Genomic DNA, 20,060 nt, shown 5'->3' on the forward strand with positions numbered 1-20,060 from the left:
GTAATATATACAAGCTAGGTAATAGGATTAGTAGTAATAAGTTCTAAAGACATATCACACCACACAGTATGACTTGTTTGGAACAAGTATATGAAGCACTGTGGACCAACGGGAAACCATCGTGTGATGTCATGCTAATATGTTACTTATTAACAGATTAAAAAAAAAAAAACTAGCTTGAGCTGGATTCACACCAAGAATGCATTTCCTACCACAGTGAAAGGCTGAGCTTTTAAAGGATCACTTTGGAGATCGGCAATTTGTGCTGAATTCGTTGAATTCTGCAGTTAACTCCCTTAAAATGGTGAAGAAAAGGCATTCCTTGGATGAGACTGTTTTTCATTATGAGAATCAGAACAGCTTCCGAAAGCCCAATGATGATTCTCCACTCAGCCTTACAGATAGCATCGGATCAGTGTTTATGAGGTAAGCTCAATATGGTTCAGACTCTGATTGAGCATTCTGAACCTATTTTATAACTGGAACTAGAGTAGCAGCAAAAGAGTGGGATGGCACCAGAACACCTACGCTGCTGGAAACCCTAAAAAGAAGTTTAATTTGTGAAGGCAAAGCACACAGTGATAATGATTACAGTTGGATTAGTGACTGCACTTGGTATAAAAAATGAGGAGTATGTGTGGCACCTTACAGACTAACAAATCTATTTGGACATAAGCTTTCATGGGCTAAAACCCACTTCATCGGATGCGTGTAGTAGAAAATACAGTCGGAAGATATATATACACAGAGAACATGAAAAAATGGGTGTTGCCATACCAACTCTAACAAGACTAATCCATTAAGGTGGGATATTATCAGCAGGAGAAAAAAAAAACTTTTGTAATGATAATCGGGATGGCCCATTTCAAACAGTTGACAAGAAGGCGTGAGTAACAGGAGGGGAAAAAATAGCATGGGGAAATAGTTTTTACTTTGTGTAATGACCCATCCACTCCCAGTCTTTATTGAAGCCTAATTTAATGGTGCACTTGGTATGCGGGAGTTAGTCTGAAGGGAGCCATGTGGGAGAATTTATGGGAGAGTACAAGATTTATGAGACTACAGTTCCTTATTTTTGTACAGCAATAATAAGAATAATTAAAAATAATAAGTAGGACTTTGAATTTGTATAGCATTGTCAATCTGAGGATTTCAAAGCTCATTGCAGTCATTAAGTCTCATGCCAGCCCAGTGAAGGGGCAAGTATTATTTAGAAAGTAAAACTGGATTTGAATACAAAGTGGGTTTAAAGTGTACTAAAGCAGGGAAGTAGGTCAAATATTTTCTCAAGCATTATGGCCTGTGGGCAGCTTTATAGTGCTTGTTAAATTGAGTCTTAAGAGGGATTCTACCATAATAGCAGAAAGTGTTTGTGTGATGTGAGATTTCATAAAGGCTCTCTAGTCAAATGTTCTATTGGAAAAGCTCATATTCTAAGCGCCAAATCCAGCTCCTCCTCAGCACTCACAGAGGTCTCCCAAGCAGCACTACCAACAGTTGCCACACCATCAGTGTGGTTCCATTGGCCAGGGAAGGTTCTCGATGCAGAGCGGACTGTACAGTGGGTGTACAGTTTCCTGCATGGCATGGAAGAGCACTCTTCTCTGAGCAGGGTTGGAGTGGGAGGAGCTTACACAAGTGAAGGAAACAGAAAGGAGAAGACCAAAGTGTACACTGCTATGTGGATCCTCTCATCCACCCCTTCTGTGGGCAGGGGTGCTAGAACAATTTGTATAGTGGGCTTGCTGAGAGCCATTGAACCAAACTGGAAACCACTTCAAGCCAGGAGGTGTGGCAGCACCCCTAGTTCCAGCACCTATGTCTGTGGGGAATGGGAACTATGAAAGGACCTGGGGGCTGAAGTAGTCTCTTGGAATAGCTCTACCACCACTGTAGCTTGGATGAGAATTTTTCACCTCTGTTTGACCCCTGTATCTGCCCAATGCCCCAAATGCTATTAGTAACCACCACAGTCTTTTTTTTTACTAGAAATTGGCAATTGATGTGTTATAGAAGCACAGTCACACAGTGCCTCATGAGGAGCACACTGACCATTCCCTTATGTAACTGTTATTTTGCTACTCAAGGATAAATCTCAAAAAGTGTTAAAATAATTGGAGACCAGGGTTCAAAAACAGCGTTTACAGTTCAAGTGAAAATTAGTTTGATGGCCTCACCTCACTTCCTGTGAAATATTATTGTTGTTTGTTTTAATGTTTATGTCTCCATAATAGCTTTTTTTAATCTAACTTGAATATGAGCGAGAGATTGTCTACCAGCCTGAGCACAGGATTGGGAGCCAGGAATTCCTGAGTTGTAATTAAATATGTCAGAGGCTCCTTTTGTTTCCTTAAGGAAGTCATTAGGGCCTGATTTTCAGATCAACATCCACTGTTTATTTGTTATACTCACTTCACCACATATACATGTACACCCAGCTAGATACTATGGATGCTTTGGAAGCAATATAATCAGCCCTTCGAGGGGTAAAGATTCCTGTGCCTCATGTCACTCAAAAACAACCTTTCCTGCCAAGTGAGAAGTGGCATGGACAGACCTTGTGGAAACCCAGTCCAATCCTGCTCAGTCAGGTGGATGGTGGTGATCATAGAGGCCTTCAATAAAAACATTCCTTTCTAAACAGCAAACACTAGAACAACATAAACTAACTTAAACACAAAAAAACAGACAACCTAGAAGGAAGCATGTGTAATTCCATGGCATGACCTGGCAGCTGGAGTGAGCTCTTATGAACTTGTTTTCAGTATGTGTGTCACAGTTATGACACACTCACCTAAAGGGAGGTGTGTGCTGCTATCCGTGAAATAAGGTTTCGAAAAAGACATGCAGGCTTTTTTATTCCAATTAATATTTTCATTACAATCCTGTTTATTTATAGAATATTATCCATTATTCATGTGTGAAGATATACAGACAGACAATTTAATATATTAATTATTGTTCTCAGTCATCATAATTAGTCATGCTTGAGGCTAAAGAGCGACTGTATATTTAAGCTTTTATGTACCTCTGCTTTTCTCTTGCTGAAATTGGCACTCTGCAGATGAGTATAAATTTGCAGGAATACAGGAGGCTATTAACATTTCAGACAGGGGAGCTCATCATTTATCACCATGACAGCATGTTGCTTCTGACTATGAGCAGAATTGATTTCAGAAACAGACAGAGGCTGTAGAGCTAGTAATACAGCATGCACAGCACTGTTTATGGGTCAGGTTTAGCCTGGGATCTGTATCCAAAAGGAGTGTTAACCATATGTGTCTGCAGCATTGTCAAGGTAGATTCATGAAGCTGTCCTGGCTTCAGAGAACCACCTTCCAGCATTCCAAGCCAGAATAACTGGCAACAGACATGAAGATCTGAACTTCACAGCTGACTGTTATCTCTAAAATCTCTACATTCAAATCCCCCAAACTTTAGAAAAGTCTCAGTCTAGACAGATTTGTAGTTTAGGCCAATCCAATGTATTGAATATGTACAAATAAGAATTTTAAGATCATTAGATCAGGGTCCTTATCTTCTCTGGTGTCTGCAAAGCTCCATGTATACCAACTGCATTCTGTATATATGGTCATCCTTAACAATAATAAAATGATAATGCAGGACTAAAAGACCTTACTGAAAGCATCTGCTATACACATCAGGTGTTTGTAAAGGGAAATGAAGTGTTAGCATTGGCCAGTAATGACTGAAGCTAACTGACAGAAAATCGAAAGAGGACTCGAGTGTGGGAAGCAGTGTATCATGAAAAAGATCTGTGGCTGTAATCTTGGCTTTATTCCTGGCACTGCCTGTGATTTGCTGTATGGCCTTGGGAAAATAACTTCATTTCTTCACTTGGGATTCCTTATCTGTGAAGTGTCATTAAGAATATTTACTTATCTATTGCACAAAGGTCTAAGTGGGGTTTAGTTACTTAATGGCCATAAAGCAGTTTGAATATGAAAAGCACTGTGTAGCTGTTAAGCATCTTTATTAGGGATCCATAGATTTAGGTTCTTCTTGCTGAATTTTCTATATTTGTTCAAAATGCAAACTCTCACTAAACACAAATGAAGTTCTGGTGGTGACAACAGAATCCTTCAGAGACTAGCCCAACCCACTCCGCTGTGTTGCCAAGGCTTCATTCAGACAAACTGAACAATAAGGAGAAGGGTTATCCAGGGCCGGCTCTAGCAATTTCGCCGCCCCAAGCACGACGGCACGCCGCGGGGGGCACTCTGCCGCTCGCCGGTCCCGCAGCTCCGGTGGACCTCCCTCAGGCATGCCTGCGGATGCTCCACCGGAGCCGTGGGGCCAGCGGACCCTCCGCAGGGACGCCTGCGGGAGGTCCACCGGGGCCGCTTGCCGCCCTCCCGGCAACCAGCAGAGCGCTCCCCGCAGCATGCCGCCCCAAGCATGCGCTTGGCGCGCTGTGGCCTGGAGCCGGTCCTGGGGTTACTTTTCATCTTAAACATGTGCTATCTTTGAAACCCAGTTATGTCCACTTAAAACATTGTGAACTGTTTCACTGCTCAATAACACACCAAACTTCTCCAGGAGAAGCATTTGTCTGATGTGGCCTGTTATATCTGGGACACATTTCTTACAGGTTCCAAAAGCAAAAAAAAAAAAGAGACCAATTCTACCTCATATCAAATAAATAGTTCAGTAGAACAGTTTATTATCCACAGTCGTCTCTGCTGTAAAAACAGGGATGAGCTGACTGGACTACTGCAATTCATTTTCATTGTTATATTTTTTCCTCATTCTGAGTTTTTCGTTACACTTTGAGCAATTCAGGGTAGGACCTTCCTTTCCTAAACATCTGGAAAAATCTGGCGGCTACCAAAAACAAATGAATGAATAATATTAGCCTCATCCAATTAAAGTCATTGTAGGTAATTAAACAGGCATAACTGGCTTGGTTGGATGAGGAGACATAAGAAAATAACTTAGGATGAGGATAGGATCCCTTTTATAACAGCAGCATGATCACTACAACAGCAACAGAGAGGCAACATGATCCTAGGTTCTACTCCTGCTTCTGCCACTGATCTGCAGTGTGAACCTGGATAAGTCACCTTACCTTTCAGTTTCTGTTTCCTCTCCCACCCTTCGTATGCCTTTTTTATTTAGAAATTCTAAGCTTCTTGGGTCAGGGACTGTCTCTAACTATAAATACATACACAGCCTAGCACAGTGGGCTCTGACCCTGGATTGGAACCTCTAGGCACTACTCTAATACAAAAAGTAAGCAGTAGTAGTAGTAATAGCAGAAAAGAAAAAGGGTTTGGATAAATGAAAGACAGGTAAAAATGACTGGGTTCCACTGTGATTAAAAGGTGAGATTTTTGAACTCTAGGTATAAAGGCTACAACAATATACACTGAAGACATTTTTTTCATAATCTACTTTCCTAATTCTTGGTTTGATATTTGTAGTCCTCCCAGACTAAATTTCCCTCAAGCACTGGGTGACATGATCTGCAGGGACTTAACTGACCTGATTAGAAAGCACTATGGGAGAAATCCTGGCCCTACTGAAGTCAATGAGAGCTTTGCTATTGATTTCAATGGGGCCATGATTTCACTCGATACAAAAACTTACTAGCAGAAGTTTCACTGTTCTGTAAGAGTTGGCTATTATTATTATAATAATAAAGCTGTCCCCACCCCGTCATTTTGGTAATTATCTCCAAGAAGCCCTCAGGGATCATATTGTATTTGGGCCTGAAATCCAGACACTTTTGAGTTTTATTCACAAGAAGGAACCTTACCAGAAGGAAGAGTGGATACTGCAATGATTTTGGTACCCACCAAGAGAAACAACAGACAGTTTGAGGAGAGCACCTCTTCTGACATGCCTCATAAAAGAAGGAAGGACCAGCCCATAGGTAATGATGATGATAGGAGTCATAACATCCAGGAGGACAACATAGAGATGGAGGGAATTAACATTTTTGTAGTATGGGATCATCACATGAACTGGAGCAATATTTTTTAATAAGCTGAAGTGGAGGACCTGTGGGGAAAAAAAGAGGACATGCAGTTCATGCTTGTTAAGCATGACTGTGAAGAAAGGAAATCAATACAACTATACCAACCATGTGAACTTGGCTGAGCCTGTAGCAAAAACTGTGCTGTGATTTACCACACTTTCAGGATAAAGGTCCCTCTATTCCTCCATACTGGGTGAATGTTATTAAACTGCTATTCAGCCACTTGTGTCAGATGAGTTTGTGAGCATCCTGCCACAAAACTGTCCCAACATACTGTGGAGGTTCAAATAAATAATATGAACATCAGTTCAATCCTTCCTACTAAAAAGTTGTTCCTCCCTTAGGATTACTCAGAGGCCACTCACATCTCTATTATGTTCAGTGTATTAACGTGCTGCACTTGCTACAGCAAATCAATAGGACTCAATTAGCATCTCGCTGCAGGGCTCCCCTGTCTGGTAGGTAATAAGGTGGGTCAAAAGAAGAACCCAACTAACCTGTTGTAGTGTTGATGACATTTGGTGGGCAAGGCATACTATACAAGTAGTCTGAGTGTTTATATAATGGATAACAATGCAGTACTGATCCTCACCAGAGGATGGATGTGGCATATGATATGCCTGTGTGTCCTTTGGAGAGGAAGTGCTGATGATATGGGTATGAAGTTTTGATTGTGTGTTATCACTGTAAGAAAGCACTTGCCTGATGGTGTGGCCTGTGCTATTAATTTTATGCACATTTCCACTTGTGGATAATAGTGTTTATGTCTCATAGTCCTGCCTGCTGACTTCTCATGGCAATCCACAGCTCAGGTCACATATACTGACTATGAGTGTGTGCATAGTTGATTTACTTTGTGCCTTTTGTACATATTTTGTATGCTAAATACTTGCAGATATTTCACAACCCTTCACTGACTTGCTTGTATGCCAAATAGGAGTGGCTCTTTAGCATGTGTGATAGAATTGGAAGTCGTGCTGCTGTTTCAACATCTTTCCACATCTGTATTACGGGTCTCTTGCCAACACAATTTTGTATCTGTGTGGTTGTAGGTAGAGCCTGCCCATGTCTCACATGTGTAAAGCTTAGTGAAAAGTCTTTATCTAATCTTATCTTTGTCATTGAAATGACCCTGATAGGATACTTGACAGAATTCTACTATAGATTCAGAGGGCTGGTCTACACTGTGGGGAGGGGGGGTAATCGATCTAAGATACGCAGCGTAGCTGAAGTCGAAGTATCTTAGATCGATTTACCTCGGGTCCTCACAGCATGGGATCGATGTCCACAGCTCCCCCATCGACTCCGCTACCACCGTTCATGCTGGTGGACTTCCAGAGTTGACGGGAGCGCGTTCGGGGGATCGATATATCACGTGTAGATGAGACACGATATATCGATCCCCGAAAAATCGATCGCTACCTGCCAATACGGCGGGTAGTCTGGACATACTCATAGATTCAAAGGTCAGAAGGGACCATCATGATCATCTGGTCTGACCTCTTGCACATTGCAGGCCATAAACCCTCACCCCCACCTCCACCCCGCTGCCTGTAATAGACCCACAAACTCTGGCTGAGTTACTGAAGTTCTCAAATCATGATTTAAAGACTTCAAGTTACAGAGAATCCATACATGGAAGAGGGCACAGCATATGACTGTATATGTGGCCTTATGATCCAGGAGTTCCTGGGTTCAGGTCCTGCCCCAAGCATAATCATATTATGGTGATCATATTGCTTCTCTGTTTGGCTTTAAGCATCTTACTTTGAGGTTGCTTACAGGTCACTGCTTGTTTATCCATAGCCTTTTCTAATTGGATGTCGGTGTGTGCCATACAACCAAAAAATATGGCTCTGTTCTTAATGATTGGTCTGTGTTTGCCTTACCCTTTCCAGGCATCATGACTTTACCTTGGCACTTGGTGTTTAGTGCTAGACAAATTCTTCTGTAAAGTTTCATGGCAGTGTTATGTAGGACTCTGGCCACTGCTGTATTGTGACATAGGCAGTTGGCCACACACACACACACACACACACACACACACACACACACACCCCTCTATCTTTATGCACTGTATTCACTGTGGTTCCCATTAGTCAGTTTTAGCAGTTTCTTACCTATTTGTTGCATACCCCAAAATTTTCCTGCCTCAAACACTTCTATTCACTTTGCACAGCTCTTGGCTGTGTCAGTGTACTGTATATCACGTTTCACCTTTGCTATGGATGGCAATGGCACACACAACAGTGGACCTGTGCAAACAACTATTAACACAATATTAAGAGTTGTTTGCACAGGGTCCACTATTTTCCTCCCTTGGAAGCCAGAAGGGAGTGAGAGACATACTTAGCAAACTATTATCAGTTTTTCCTTTACATAATCCAAATACTAATTGTTCTTATATTGTACCTAACAGGGATGAGCAGAAGCTAGGATGGTTTTGGTTTTATAAGACCTCATTGTTTTGATTTTGCAAAACATCATCAACCTGGTGATAGTGATATATAGAAAACACATATGAAAGCATGCAGTGAATCCTCATAGCTGCAAAACTATGAGCATTTAAAATAGCACCTTACTTACTGCAATAATCTACCTGCCAGGAGTTTGGGAAAAATGGAACCTGGGTCCGAACTACCTATGTGCTTTCGGGCCAGTTCACAGAGATCACTTTATCCATCACTGTGATGGAGACCCCTGCTGAGGTGGATGCATGTCAGCGACTAGAGTTCCTAGCCCCCAAAGAGGACTGAAAAGGCATCCCATAAGCATATGTGGCTCTCTGTGTACTTCAGGATAAGGAGTATTAAGAACTGGAGGCTTCTTCTTCCCTGGACTACATTATCTGGTGCTCCTGGTGCTGAAGATGCTGCCAGCCCTTCCGTCGCCTCACTGTGCTATATAGTGCTGCCCTGAAGTTTTACTTTCTCTCTTCTCTCCACTACCACAACAGACAGAGAGACCAGAGAGACTGGGGGAGGAAAAAGAGGCCACTGCTATGGAGGCTTTTATTTCTTTAAAGAAATAACCCCATCTGTTAAATCCCCTCCTTTAAGCCCCATTCACCCTTCATTAGTAGCTGCCAGTGTAGAAAAGAAATCCTGGTTTAAATTGTCTTGGGTGTGGATGGAGCTCCAAAAGCTACTACACTATTGACTATAATGTGGTATCTTTCTATTTTCTGAGACTGATGTAATTACTGTATTTCAAGTCTATATATGAAGGTGAAGAATGGTAAATGTGTATTTCCCACTCAAACATCAACCTTCTTTTAAAAGAGGAAAAGAAAATACATCAGCTACTTATATGGTCCCCATTACCATAGTATCGAAATGACTCACAGAATAAATTTACGGAAGACTCATATCACTCCTGTGAGGTAGGGACATGTCCATTTTACAGGTGAGGAACTGAGGCCCAGATCCACAAAAATATTTAGGTGCCATTGAGATCCACAAAAACCCCGCTCTTATGCCTCCTAGACTCACTCAGTGCCTAATTTTTTGCTGTAAAAAAGTCTTCTAAGGTGCCTAATTTCTACCTCAGGCATCAGACACCTGCCTGAGGTGATGATGCCCAAGACCAGTCTCACACCTAAGCTCTAGTGCAATCCTCAAACCAGATGAAGACAGGCATTGATTGCCCTGCCTATATCACCTGCAGTCTATTAGGGGTGCTCTGAGAAGACCTTCCTTATAAACTTTAGGCCAGCAGTTTGGGGACTCATCCATGCTATGAAGACTCTAGTTCAATTCCCCCCTTTGCCTGATCAAAAGATTGCATTTGAACAGGGATCTCCCACCTCTTGCACACCTAAGTCCTGTTGTGACTCCAGGCCTAAGTGACTTACCCAAAGTCAGACAGCAAGTTTGTTGTAGAGCGGGGCCTTGAATTCAAGTTTCTGGAAGCCTAAGCCAAAATTTTGAAATTCAGGCCTTATCTTCACTACAAAAAAATGCATGTGTACACACACACACACACACACACACACACACAATATTCATAATTAACTTGAGGTTAAAGCTTAGGGCTTGTCTACCCAGCACAGCAAAGAGCTCTCCAAGGCCTGCTATGTAAAACACTCTAATTGGGTAGGTCCTGCTGGTGCACTCTAAAAGATACCAGAGAAGTAGTAATCGAGTTTCAAATGATAGGATGGGCAAAAACCATGTCAGCTGTGACAGGAGCAGCATCTCAGGTAGTATCTATATGCATGGCTGAAGACTGTTGAGCAGTAAGAGTAGCGTTGGTGAGCAGGGTTCTGACTACAGTTGGTTTTTGTTCAACCAAAAAAATGGTTCCAATTTGAAACAAAAAAGCAGAATTTTTTTTGTTTCTTCAGAACAAAAATTCTGGAAAGTTTCATTTTGAAACCATCAAAGCTTTTCATTTCAATAATATCAAAATATCTCATTTTGACTTTTATATTTCAGTATAAATTATTTTAATATAAAAGTTTAAACAAAGTGAATCTAATGGATATTGGAACCAAGATATTTCAACATAATCAAAACAAAACAAGTTAACAGGAATCATTTTGACTTTCCTATAATTTTTTTTGTCAAAATAAACATTCATGTAACACAGAGGTGGGCAAACTATGTCCCGTGGGCCCGTCCTGCCCTACGTCCGGCCAGGGAGGATAGCCCCCGGCCTCTCCTCTGCTGTCCCCCCACAGCCTCAGCTCATTGTGCCACCAGCGCTCTGGGAGACGGGACTGTGAGCTCCTGCCGGGCAGTGCAGTGGCATGGCTGGCTCCAGCAGGCAGCACGGCTGCTAGTCCTGCTGCTCTGAGCAGCATGGTAAGGCGACAGGAGGGTTGGATAAAAGGCACGGGGTCCCAGGAGGCAGTCAGGGGACAGGGAGTAGGGGGCAGTGGGATAGATGTGGGAGTCCCAGGGGGCCTGTCAGGGGGTGGGGGTGTGGATAGGGGTTGGGACAGTCAGGGGACAGGGAGCAAAGGGGATTGGATGGGTGGGCAATTCTGGGGGGCAGTCAGGGGGTGGGAAGTGGAAGCAGGCAGATGGAGGCGGGGGCCAGGCTGTTTGGGGAGGCACAGCCTTCCCTATTCAGCCTCCACACAGTTTCAGAACTCCGATATGGCCCTCTGGCCAAAAAGTTTGCCCACCCTTGATGTACCATGTTTGATTTTGACAAAACTGAATTTTCCAGCAGAAAACTGTCTCTTTGAAAGTGTTTTGATCAACTCTAGTTATGAATTCTCTAGCTTTTACAATCAAGATTTTGTAATAGTGACTGTGGTATCTGAATGATACTAGAAAGAAGATGACCTGTCCTGGGATGGTCAATAACGTTATTCTAGTCACCACCTATCATGGTAGGATTCTCTTTCAGAAATCAGAATTGTTTCAATGTAAAGAAAAATAAAAAGACCAGTGTGGATCTAATATTTCAGATGCAAAATGAAAGTATAATAAATACAGATTAATCTTTGCAGAACTGTACATAGCAAATCTATCTGAAGCATTCAGAATATCTTATAGCCCAACTTCTTTTAAGTGCATATAGGGCTGAGGAAATATAAGGCCACATTTTGGGTATAGGTGCTTATTTATGGTATATTAATATTTATATCTTACGTTTAAAGCAATATTAATTGTTTTGTTTAAATGGAAACAAACTGGACCATTAGGAGGAGCTGTTCAGTGTGGCTGTCATCTAGCACAGTGGTTCTCAACCAGGGGTACATTTACCCCTGGGAGTACGCAGAAGTCTTCCAGGGAGTACATCAACTACTCTAAATATTTGCCTAGTTTTACAACCATCTACATGAAAAGCACTAGTGAGGTCTGTACAAATTAAAATTTCATATCATGACTTGTTTACACTGTTCTATCTACTATACAGTGAAATGTAAGTACAATATTTATATTCCAGTTGATTTATTTTATAATTATATGGTAAAAATGTGAAAGTAAGCAATTTTTCAGGAATAATGTGCTGTGACACTTTTGTATTTTTATGTCTGATTTTGTAAGCAAGTAGTTTTTAAGTGAGGTGAAACTTGGGGGTAAAACAAGACAAATCAGACTCCTGAGGGGGGCACAGTAGTTTGGAAAGGTTGAGAGCCCACTGATCCAGCAGCCCTACACCAATACTCTGGGAAAAAAGGAGGGGAGAAGTCAGGGTTAGCAGGGGTGTCAGACAAGGGACCTTATGCCTCTCATTATCTTTTATTCATACCTTTCACATCCTTCCTATATCCCAATCTAGTTTGCCATCCTTTGCTCTGTTGTATCCAGATTGGGCCCTGATCATGTAAATTGGTCTAGTAGATCCAGTTTCAGGATCAAGACTTTAGACTGTAGACTCCTTGGAGCAGGTACACATCTTTGTTATTTGTTTGTAAGGCATCTTGGCACAGTAGACATGAAATAGCCATGAACTATGCTTTATAATATAATGATATCTATGTTTTCCAAGAGTACTTTTTAAAAGCTAGGTAATTACTATTAGAAACACTAGGATATGGACTTTTACATAATAACAGCAGGTCTCTGTTGCTGACAAGCAGTTGATCTTCACATATTACTGAACCTATTATACAGGGGCAATTACAACTGCATAACAACACAAGCTCCACTGTGCCTTCTCCTTTATGTCAGAAGATTTGCCACAATCTCAAAATAAAAGCCACATTAGCACCTGCACATCCAATAGATTAACATATAAAGGGAACTTGTTCTTATATAACTGTGTCATTGTGATCAAAGACCATACTAAATACCTTACTGTAGAATGTATTTGTTGCACCAACCATTCCCTGACACGACCTGGTCACAGATTTTCTATTCCGAATCGAAAATGTATATATAAATAGTCTGGTGCCTGAATTTATTATTTTCAATTCTAGCTTTTATATTTTCTTTGTAATGAAAAGGCATTGTGTGAAGGCTGTCACACAGCATTTTGTCAATGAAATGTCATGCATTGAGAATTTTCCAAGACCCGTTTACTGAGTAAGATGATGTGCCATGGAACAAAGTGCTACCAACTATTTGTGAGCAGAGATTGGGGACACATTTTCCAATCTGTAGTTTGCAGATAGTAGTTTATCTGAGCACAAGCATCTTGTTCAGCTGTGCCTAATTTTGAAGCTGTAGCCCACAGAGGCTTGGGTTTTTTGAAAAATTATGATTTGCTAGAGAGTCACTTTTAATTAATTTAGACATGAGAACTAAATTAGTTTCAAGCAGCTACAAACTAACCTCTAAGGAAACATAAGCAGATTTTTAAAATATGCAAGCATTGAAATTAGTATCCTGTCCACTAAATCACTTCCAAGCTATTCCCTTTCCTCCACCACACATAGAAAATCACAACAGACAGGCATTATGCAAAGAGCACCACATATACATTCAGGTTAGATAGCTTATTTTAGGCTAAGAAAAATCTAATGTACATATATATATGGGCACCTATGACTATGCTATTTGAGCACTTCAGTCTTCAACTTATCTGTATTCACATGCCCCTGTGAGTTAGGGAAGTGTTGTTATCCCCATTTTAGAGATGGAGATTTGAAGCACAGAGACTAAGGGGCAGATTTTTAAAAATGACTTGCCCAAATCTGTGGCAGAGCAGGCTCTAGGTTTCCTCAATTAACCATGTTCTAGAAAATAAGTGTAAGTTTTCCACTAGAGAGAAAGCAGAGTACGTCCCTCATTCTAAGTCCCCACTCCTTAAGCTGTTTCACAGTCCTGGTTGACTCACATTTAGAGATTCTGTTCATAGGAAGCTATGTAGCTACATACAACATGGACAACTCTTAGGGTACATCAACACTACATACCCATCGTAGCTCTGATTGAGCTAGTGTGCTAAATATAAGAGTGTAGCTCTGGTAGCACAAGTAACAGGAGAGGCAAACTACCCTGAGTTGTATCCTTCTGAGACCAAAGGCACATAGTCAGGGCAAGTAGCCACTCACTTCTGGGCTATACTCTATTATTAGAATGCTAGGTTGACCAGAACTAGTGCGGTTAGGTCTTCTTGAGCAGAGAATCACACCCCCAGCTCAACGTTTAAACAAACCCTCAGAAGAATGAAGGTTACATTTGTCTAAGTATTGGAACATCAAGGGCCAAGTTCACAGCTGATGTAAGTCAGCATAGCTCCATTGACATCAGTGAAGATACACCAATGTATACAAACCAAGAATCTTGCCATGGATTTTTAATCTGGTCTTTAGAGTCTCCAGAATTTGCTTTGAAATTTCAATGAGACAGCAAGTTCTCTCACTAGATTTCTGGAACTTCCCGCTTCCATCTGCCCTCACAATACTCTAAGAATAGTATCTCTCTAGGTATGTTGGCACTTTCACTTCTGATTCCAGACGTACTGATCCATACAAACATTTAAAATAATTTCAGAGGCCAGGTATTAACCAAGGCCACCAATTTTCAGACTTGGGTGCCTAAAATAAAGTAATGTTATGTTGCAATCTTCAAGAAAGAGTATTTTATGTAACTTCTCTTTGTGTATGCCATGAACATAACAACCTAAACACCACCCCCCCGCCCAACACACTGGACTGCAGCCTGCCATGCTTAGGGCAGCAAAAAAGCTAGAGCCGCCCCTGTGCAGGTGTAGGGTGTGCCCATAATCCCACTCCAATTACCACATATAAGCAGATAAAATTCCCACCTTACTCTGAACAATCTAAACACACTGGCTATAGGCTAAAGGTTACCCCTTCACATATTTGCCCTTATTTTTAAATTAAATTAAACAACTTATCAGCTACAAAAATCTACCCTACACTTCATTCTGTGCTTTCTCCACAAGTATTGCTACTCATAAATTGATTTTCTTCTCCCAAGCTTCTCTATTACCCCTCTGAGCAGGGGGGCACCTGGCCTTTTAATTCTCCTGGATTAGAGCTAATGAGCCTCACCTGGTCTGGCTAGCAGCATGAGATTGCAACACAAGCCCTGCATCTCCCTGCAGAATCCTAGAGCTCATTCTGTCCCAGCAAGTGTGAACTCTGTAACAGCTTCATAGTATACTGAGTATACATAGTTATACTTATATATAGTATACTTCATAGACTGATACTTAGTCCTTCCATGAGTGCAGGGGACTGGACTAGATAATCTCTCAAGACCTGTTCCAGTCCTATGAATCTATTACTATTTTATTTTACTAGATTAATAAATATTTAATAATAACAATACTCAGTATTTTATATTTCCAACTGTTCTGTAAATACTAACTAATGAATGAATCTTCACAACAACTCTGGTGATTGGTTAGCATTATTATCCACATTTTAAAGACAAGAAAAATAAGGCACTAACTGAGGTTAAGTGACTTTTTTTCAAGGCTGTTAAGCAAGGGGTCTGATCTTGCAGCTCACTTGAGCTGTCTTGTTGAAATCAAGAGAGAGAAAGTGGATGAGGTAATATATTTTACCGGATCAACTTCTGTCCAGTAAAAAATATCACCTCACTCGCCTTGTGTCTCTAATATCTGGGACTGAGATAGCTACAACTGCACTGCATACAACAATTGTTGAAATCAGTAAGAATACTCAGGTGAGGGTGAGCTTCAGGAAAGGGTACCAAGTCAGAGCAGAATGTACATATTTCTTCACACTGTCTGTTACTCCTGGAAATATGGGGCAAAATCAATAATAGCTATACGTAATGGCTAGAAATTTAGGCCCCAGTCCTTAGCACATAGACATACTTAATTTTAAGTATTTGCAGGACCAGGGTTTTATATAGGCACATAAGAATTGTTATACTGGATCAGACCTGTGGTCCATCTAATCCAGTATCTTTTCTCCAAGAGTGGACAGTACCAGATGCTTCAGAGGAAGCTATAAGAAACCCTGCAATAAGCTTCACCCATCATCAGACAAAATTCAGCTGAGAATTCTGTTGGTACTACATAAAGAAGAAAATCTAAAATACATAAAAATGTCCAGATCCTACTTTGGGATCTACTAGCACTACTAGGGATCTTCTTCTGTGTGGAGTCTCAATGACTCTACTGGATGGGGGGTGGTGATTTTGATACAGACTTAAACATGTATTGTATTTATACCATACATTTTAAATGTCATTAAAATGGGCCAGTTTTGTAGGGGATTTTTTTATTTTATTTTAGTTCTTATAATACATATGTAAATAGATATACAATCCACACCATTAAACTTATGGTATTTTATGTAAAAGAAACTATATATATTTTCTACCTGGGCCTGTTACCCATTATGAAATACAATCAGAGATCTGGAATATTTTTGATAGTCTCATTTATATTTCATTGGTAGCATGAAGAAGCCCCTGTGTGAGACGCTGCCATTTAATATTTCTCTCTGCTTGCAAATTCAGCCGCATCCTGCTGAGTACAAGTGGGGGGTCTGACATTTGATCCTACTGTATATTTGTTGCATGACGTTAGATGGTTTCTTGGGGCTGCCATGCCAACTTAGAATGTTGCTGGACAGAGGCAGAAAACAGATTTATCTGAGCCAGGCTAGGTGAAAATATTAGTTCTAGTGAATTATCCTAATATAGAGGGTTCACGCCGCTGGCATCTAGGCAGACTTCTTTAGGGTACTGCTTATATTAACAATCACAGGTAAATCTTGGGACATAAACCTGGAAGGTTCTGAGTGTCTCATGAGAAGTGCCCAAAATTTCTCTGTTTGCTTATGTTAGAAATATCAGGAATGTAGAGTTTGATCTTTCTTGGGTTTGCAGGAGGACCTTAGGTAGTCTCAGATATGTTTATTGTGAGATCTAAAATGCTAATTGAAGGGGCAAAGGTGTTTAATTCACATTTAGATAAAGGAAGTCTCTGTTGAAGTTCATCACTGAAGTGAAATATGTTCAAAATTTAAAAAAAAACACAAAAAACAATTAATTTTAAACAGTCTGCTTTCCCTTGCTCAACTTTCACTCTCTTGATCATCCTCCATTATCATCAACGGAAGATTTGCCATTGACCTAATGGGAGCAGGTTCAAGCCCCTAGCCTTTGTGACGTCATCATTGCACTTATTCTCCAGACACCATAAAAACTTTCAGTCTAGAGAGACCTGAGTTTCTAATGTACAAGCAGGAAAATACAAAACCCATCCCCTCTCAGGACTTCTTTAGACACCAAAAAGTGCCTTTTTTTTCACCTGTAAAGAACCCATCTCTTTTTGTAAGTGTAGACTGACATTGAAGAACACTGGGACAAACAATATCCTCGCTCTCTACCTCTTCCTCCCACCCCCTATTATTATTATTTATTATTATGTAGTTTACTGCCTGATGGCTGACTACCATCCTCCACGATGCACAAGTACATAAGCCTGATTCTGCAACTTGTTACATCAGAGAAGACTATTGTACCTATAATTAACACTATTGATTTCAAAAGGACTCCATGCAGATAGGTGAAACAATTTGCAAGATCAGTGGTGTCCTTTGTGATGCACTTTGAGATCCTTCAGGATGAAAAACACTATAAAAATGCAGTAGGTTATTGCTGTTATAAATCAACCCAAGTTTTTACACCACACTTATCACTATGGTATCTCAAATATAAAAAATACCTGTCATCATCTCCAACTTGTCAGTCATCCAGGTTGGGACCACTACTCCATGCCTATTGTCTGCTCTGAAAATAAACAAAAATTGCCTCTTTGGGGCAGCAAAGGGTTAATGGCACAGCCACTTACCTCTCTTGTCATCCCCATATAAAACATTAAATAGACCTTTTGTTTAAGTAATCAGGAGGCAGTACCCGATGAGGCAACATCCTGTTTGAATAATTTAAGTTGTGTAAAAGACCAGCCTCCTGGTGTAATCTAAAAAGACGCGATCATGGTGTGTTGCCTTAGTTCTTTGTCACTGTTATTATATCTTAAGTTATATAAAGTCAGCGCTTGTAATTATGTTTAACATCATTAAATCCTATGTTATAGCCTCATTCCAATACATTTATGGTTTAAAAAGTAAAGCAGCTGTGAATTGTTAACACTGTGTTTTCACCTGCTTGGCTCATTAGTTTCCTCTCCCAGAAAGACTTGTTGAACAGGCTTTCTCCCCGCCTTCCTTCCGCTTACCCCCCACCTCCAACTACTGGTGGGGTGGAAAAAAGGATGTCTTTTTTCTTTCGTTCTTTTTTCCTCCTCCTCCCCCTGTCTCTCTTCTGCCTTCCCTTTACCATTAGGTCTCGCTGACAGGACCAGTTTAAACTTGCTTAGGTTAGCCAGAGATAAAGTGCTGGGCTTAATTTGCTCTCTGGAGTTTCAAGAGAGAGTTGTGTGACAGAAAGGGAGGATCTATTTCAATTGTTGGTAGTAAGGGGTCGAGGAGGAGACACACGGATACTCACAAAGAGCTTTCTGCAGACGGTCCTAATGACTGAACAACAGTCTGATGTGGAAGAACTAAAACCTGTAAGGGCTGTCAGTAAAAGAGAAAACAAAAGTGTCCTACTCCTGTAAGTATCCGATGTATTGCGTGTAAAGTCTCTGCGCCTGTTGCCTGTGGTGTGGGGCCGAGCTGAGAGATCTATACGGTATCAAAAGGAAAAAATCCTGTATACATTTTATGTTGTTTCATAACTTTTGATACTGGCTGCCTTGTGATTCTGCTGTTTTCTTTTACAGCTGTTAACGCTGGAACTTAGTAGACAGACTATAAAATTTCAGGAATGCAGGCTCGAGATGATCACGTGAAATTAAGAAAATATTTGAACGCTAATTGCGAATTGTTTATAGTCCAACTGCACGTGACTAGTTTTGTAACTCGGGGACCACGAATAGGGCTGAACAGAACTTGAGTCTGGCTTCCTCTAAAGCGAGAAGATGAATGTTATCTGAGGAACATGTAAATATGTTGTCTTCAGAGTTCTGTCTGCCAGAACTCATCTTCACGTTTGTATCCAGCACTTCAAAAAAACTGGTATTGTGCAAAGTCTAGTGACTAAAGTAACAATGATGTACTATCTCAGATGACTTTAGTTTGTCTTCTAAAAGTGGTTTGAACCCCCCCCCCAGCTTCGGAACAAGAAATTTGGGGGGAGGGTTAAGTTCACCTTTATTCAGAGTAATGGAACTATAATTAGATCCAGCCTAAAAAACCCTCTAAACATCTCATTGTGGGTTTCCTTGAAAGCACAGGACACTTTCTGGGGTGTCATGCTGGTTTGCAGGAAGCATACCCTAGTCCTGATTCTGACTCCCCTGAGAACAGTTTTATACTGGTATAATTCCATTGACTTTTCGACAGTTACACAGGTGTAAATGATACTAGAATTATTCTCCTTATCTCTAAGTGGAGCTGAAGTGAAAGGTCAGAGTTTCATTTGGTGTAACCAAAATGCTGCTTCCCTTTTCCCTGGTTCCCCTAAGTTAGTGGTACTCTGTATTTAAGGGGAGGGAAGGAGTTTTTTATTCCAAAGTTGGGGGTGGGGGGAATAATAGCTATTGACTAATGGAAAACCGATAGGAAAATCGTATTGTGTAAAGATCAATAGAGCCCTGCAAATCTGCGTTGGATCCGCGGACCATGTTTGCAGATCGGATGCAGATACAAACCGCGCAGAGCTCGAAAGATCAGTATCTCTAGCTCTGCGATCAGCTTTCTATACTTTAGTGCAGTGATACCCAGGAACTCACTGAAACTTAAATTTCTTTCCCTTTTTAATCTTTGAAGGTTCTTGTACTCTGTGTGATGAGTGACCTTTTTATATTGAGCTTGCTTTAGAAAGGGGGGGGGGGGAGTTTTAAAGATAAAATGGCCATCCCAAATACAACATTAATATGTGAGATGGACTAGAAATGTGTCTCTCCTGAAAGGGTTGGTGTTTCTTTTAAATCATGCCTTCCTGATGCTTCTTTACGTAATTATTTCTTCACTATGGAAAAAATGCTTGTGTTTAAAACATCCATGGTATAGGTGGGAACAGAAGGTGGAGAAAGAAGTTGGTAAAATTTTCAGAAGTGCTTAAGGGTATGTCTACATCTACAGTTTTGCAGCGCTGGTTGTTACAGCTGTATTAGTACAGCTGTATAGGGCCAGCGCTGC

The 20,060-nt window shown here is 40.8% G+C and overlaps 1 protein-coding gene across 2 annotated transcripts in view; it reads left to right on the forward strand.

Annotated features, from left to right (window-relative positions):
- The first annotated feature begins 292 nt into the window (after nt 1-292).
- The window catches only part of GRAMD2B (GRAM domain containing 2B), a 73,887-nt gene continuing 54,119 nt past the window's right edge, over nt 293-20,060 (forward strand). The window contains exon 1 of one of the 2 annotated variants that reach the window (XM_050945888.1): nt 293-426. In XM_050945888.1, the coding sequence (XP_050801845.1) occupies nt 302-426 (125 nt within the window). In that variant the 5' untranslated portion in view covers nt 293-301. Of the gene's footprint in view, nt 427-18,111; nt 18,472-20,060 lie in introns of those variants that run through there. The other variant, XM_050945889.1, reaches the window with a different exon arrangement.

Source organism: Gopherus flavomarginatus, chromosome 3, assembly GCF_025201925.1.
Source record: "Gopherus flavomarginatus isolate rGopFla2 chromosome 3, rGopFla2.mat.asm, whole genome shotgun sequence".
NCBI lineage: Eukaryota > Metazoa > Chordata > Testudines > Testudinidae > Gopherus > Gopherus flavomarginatus.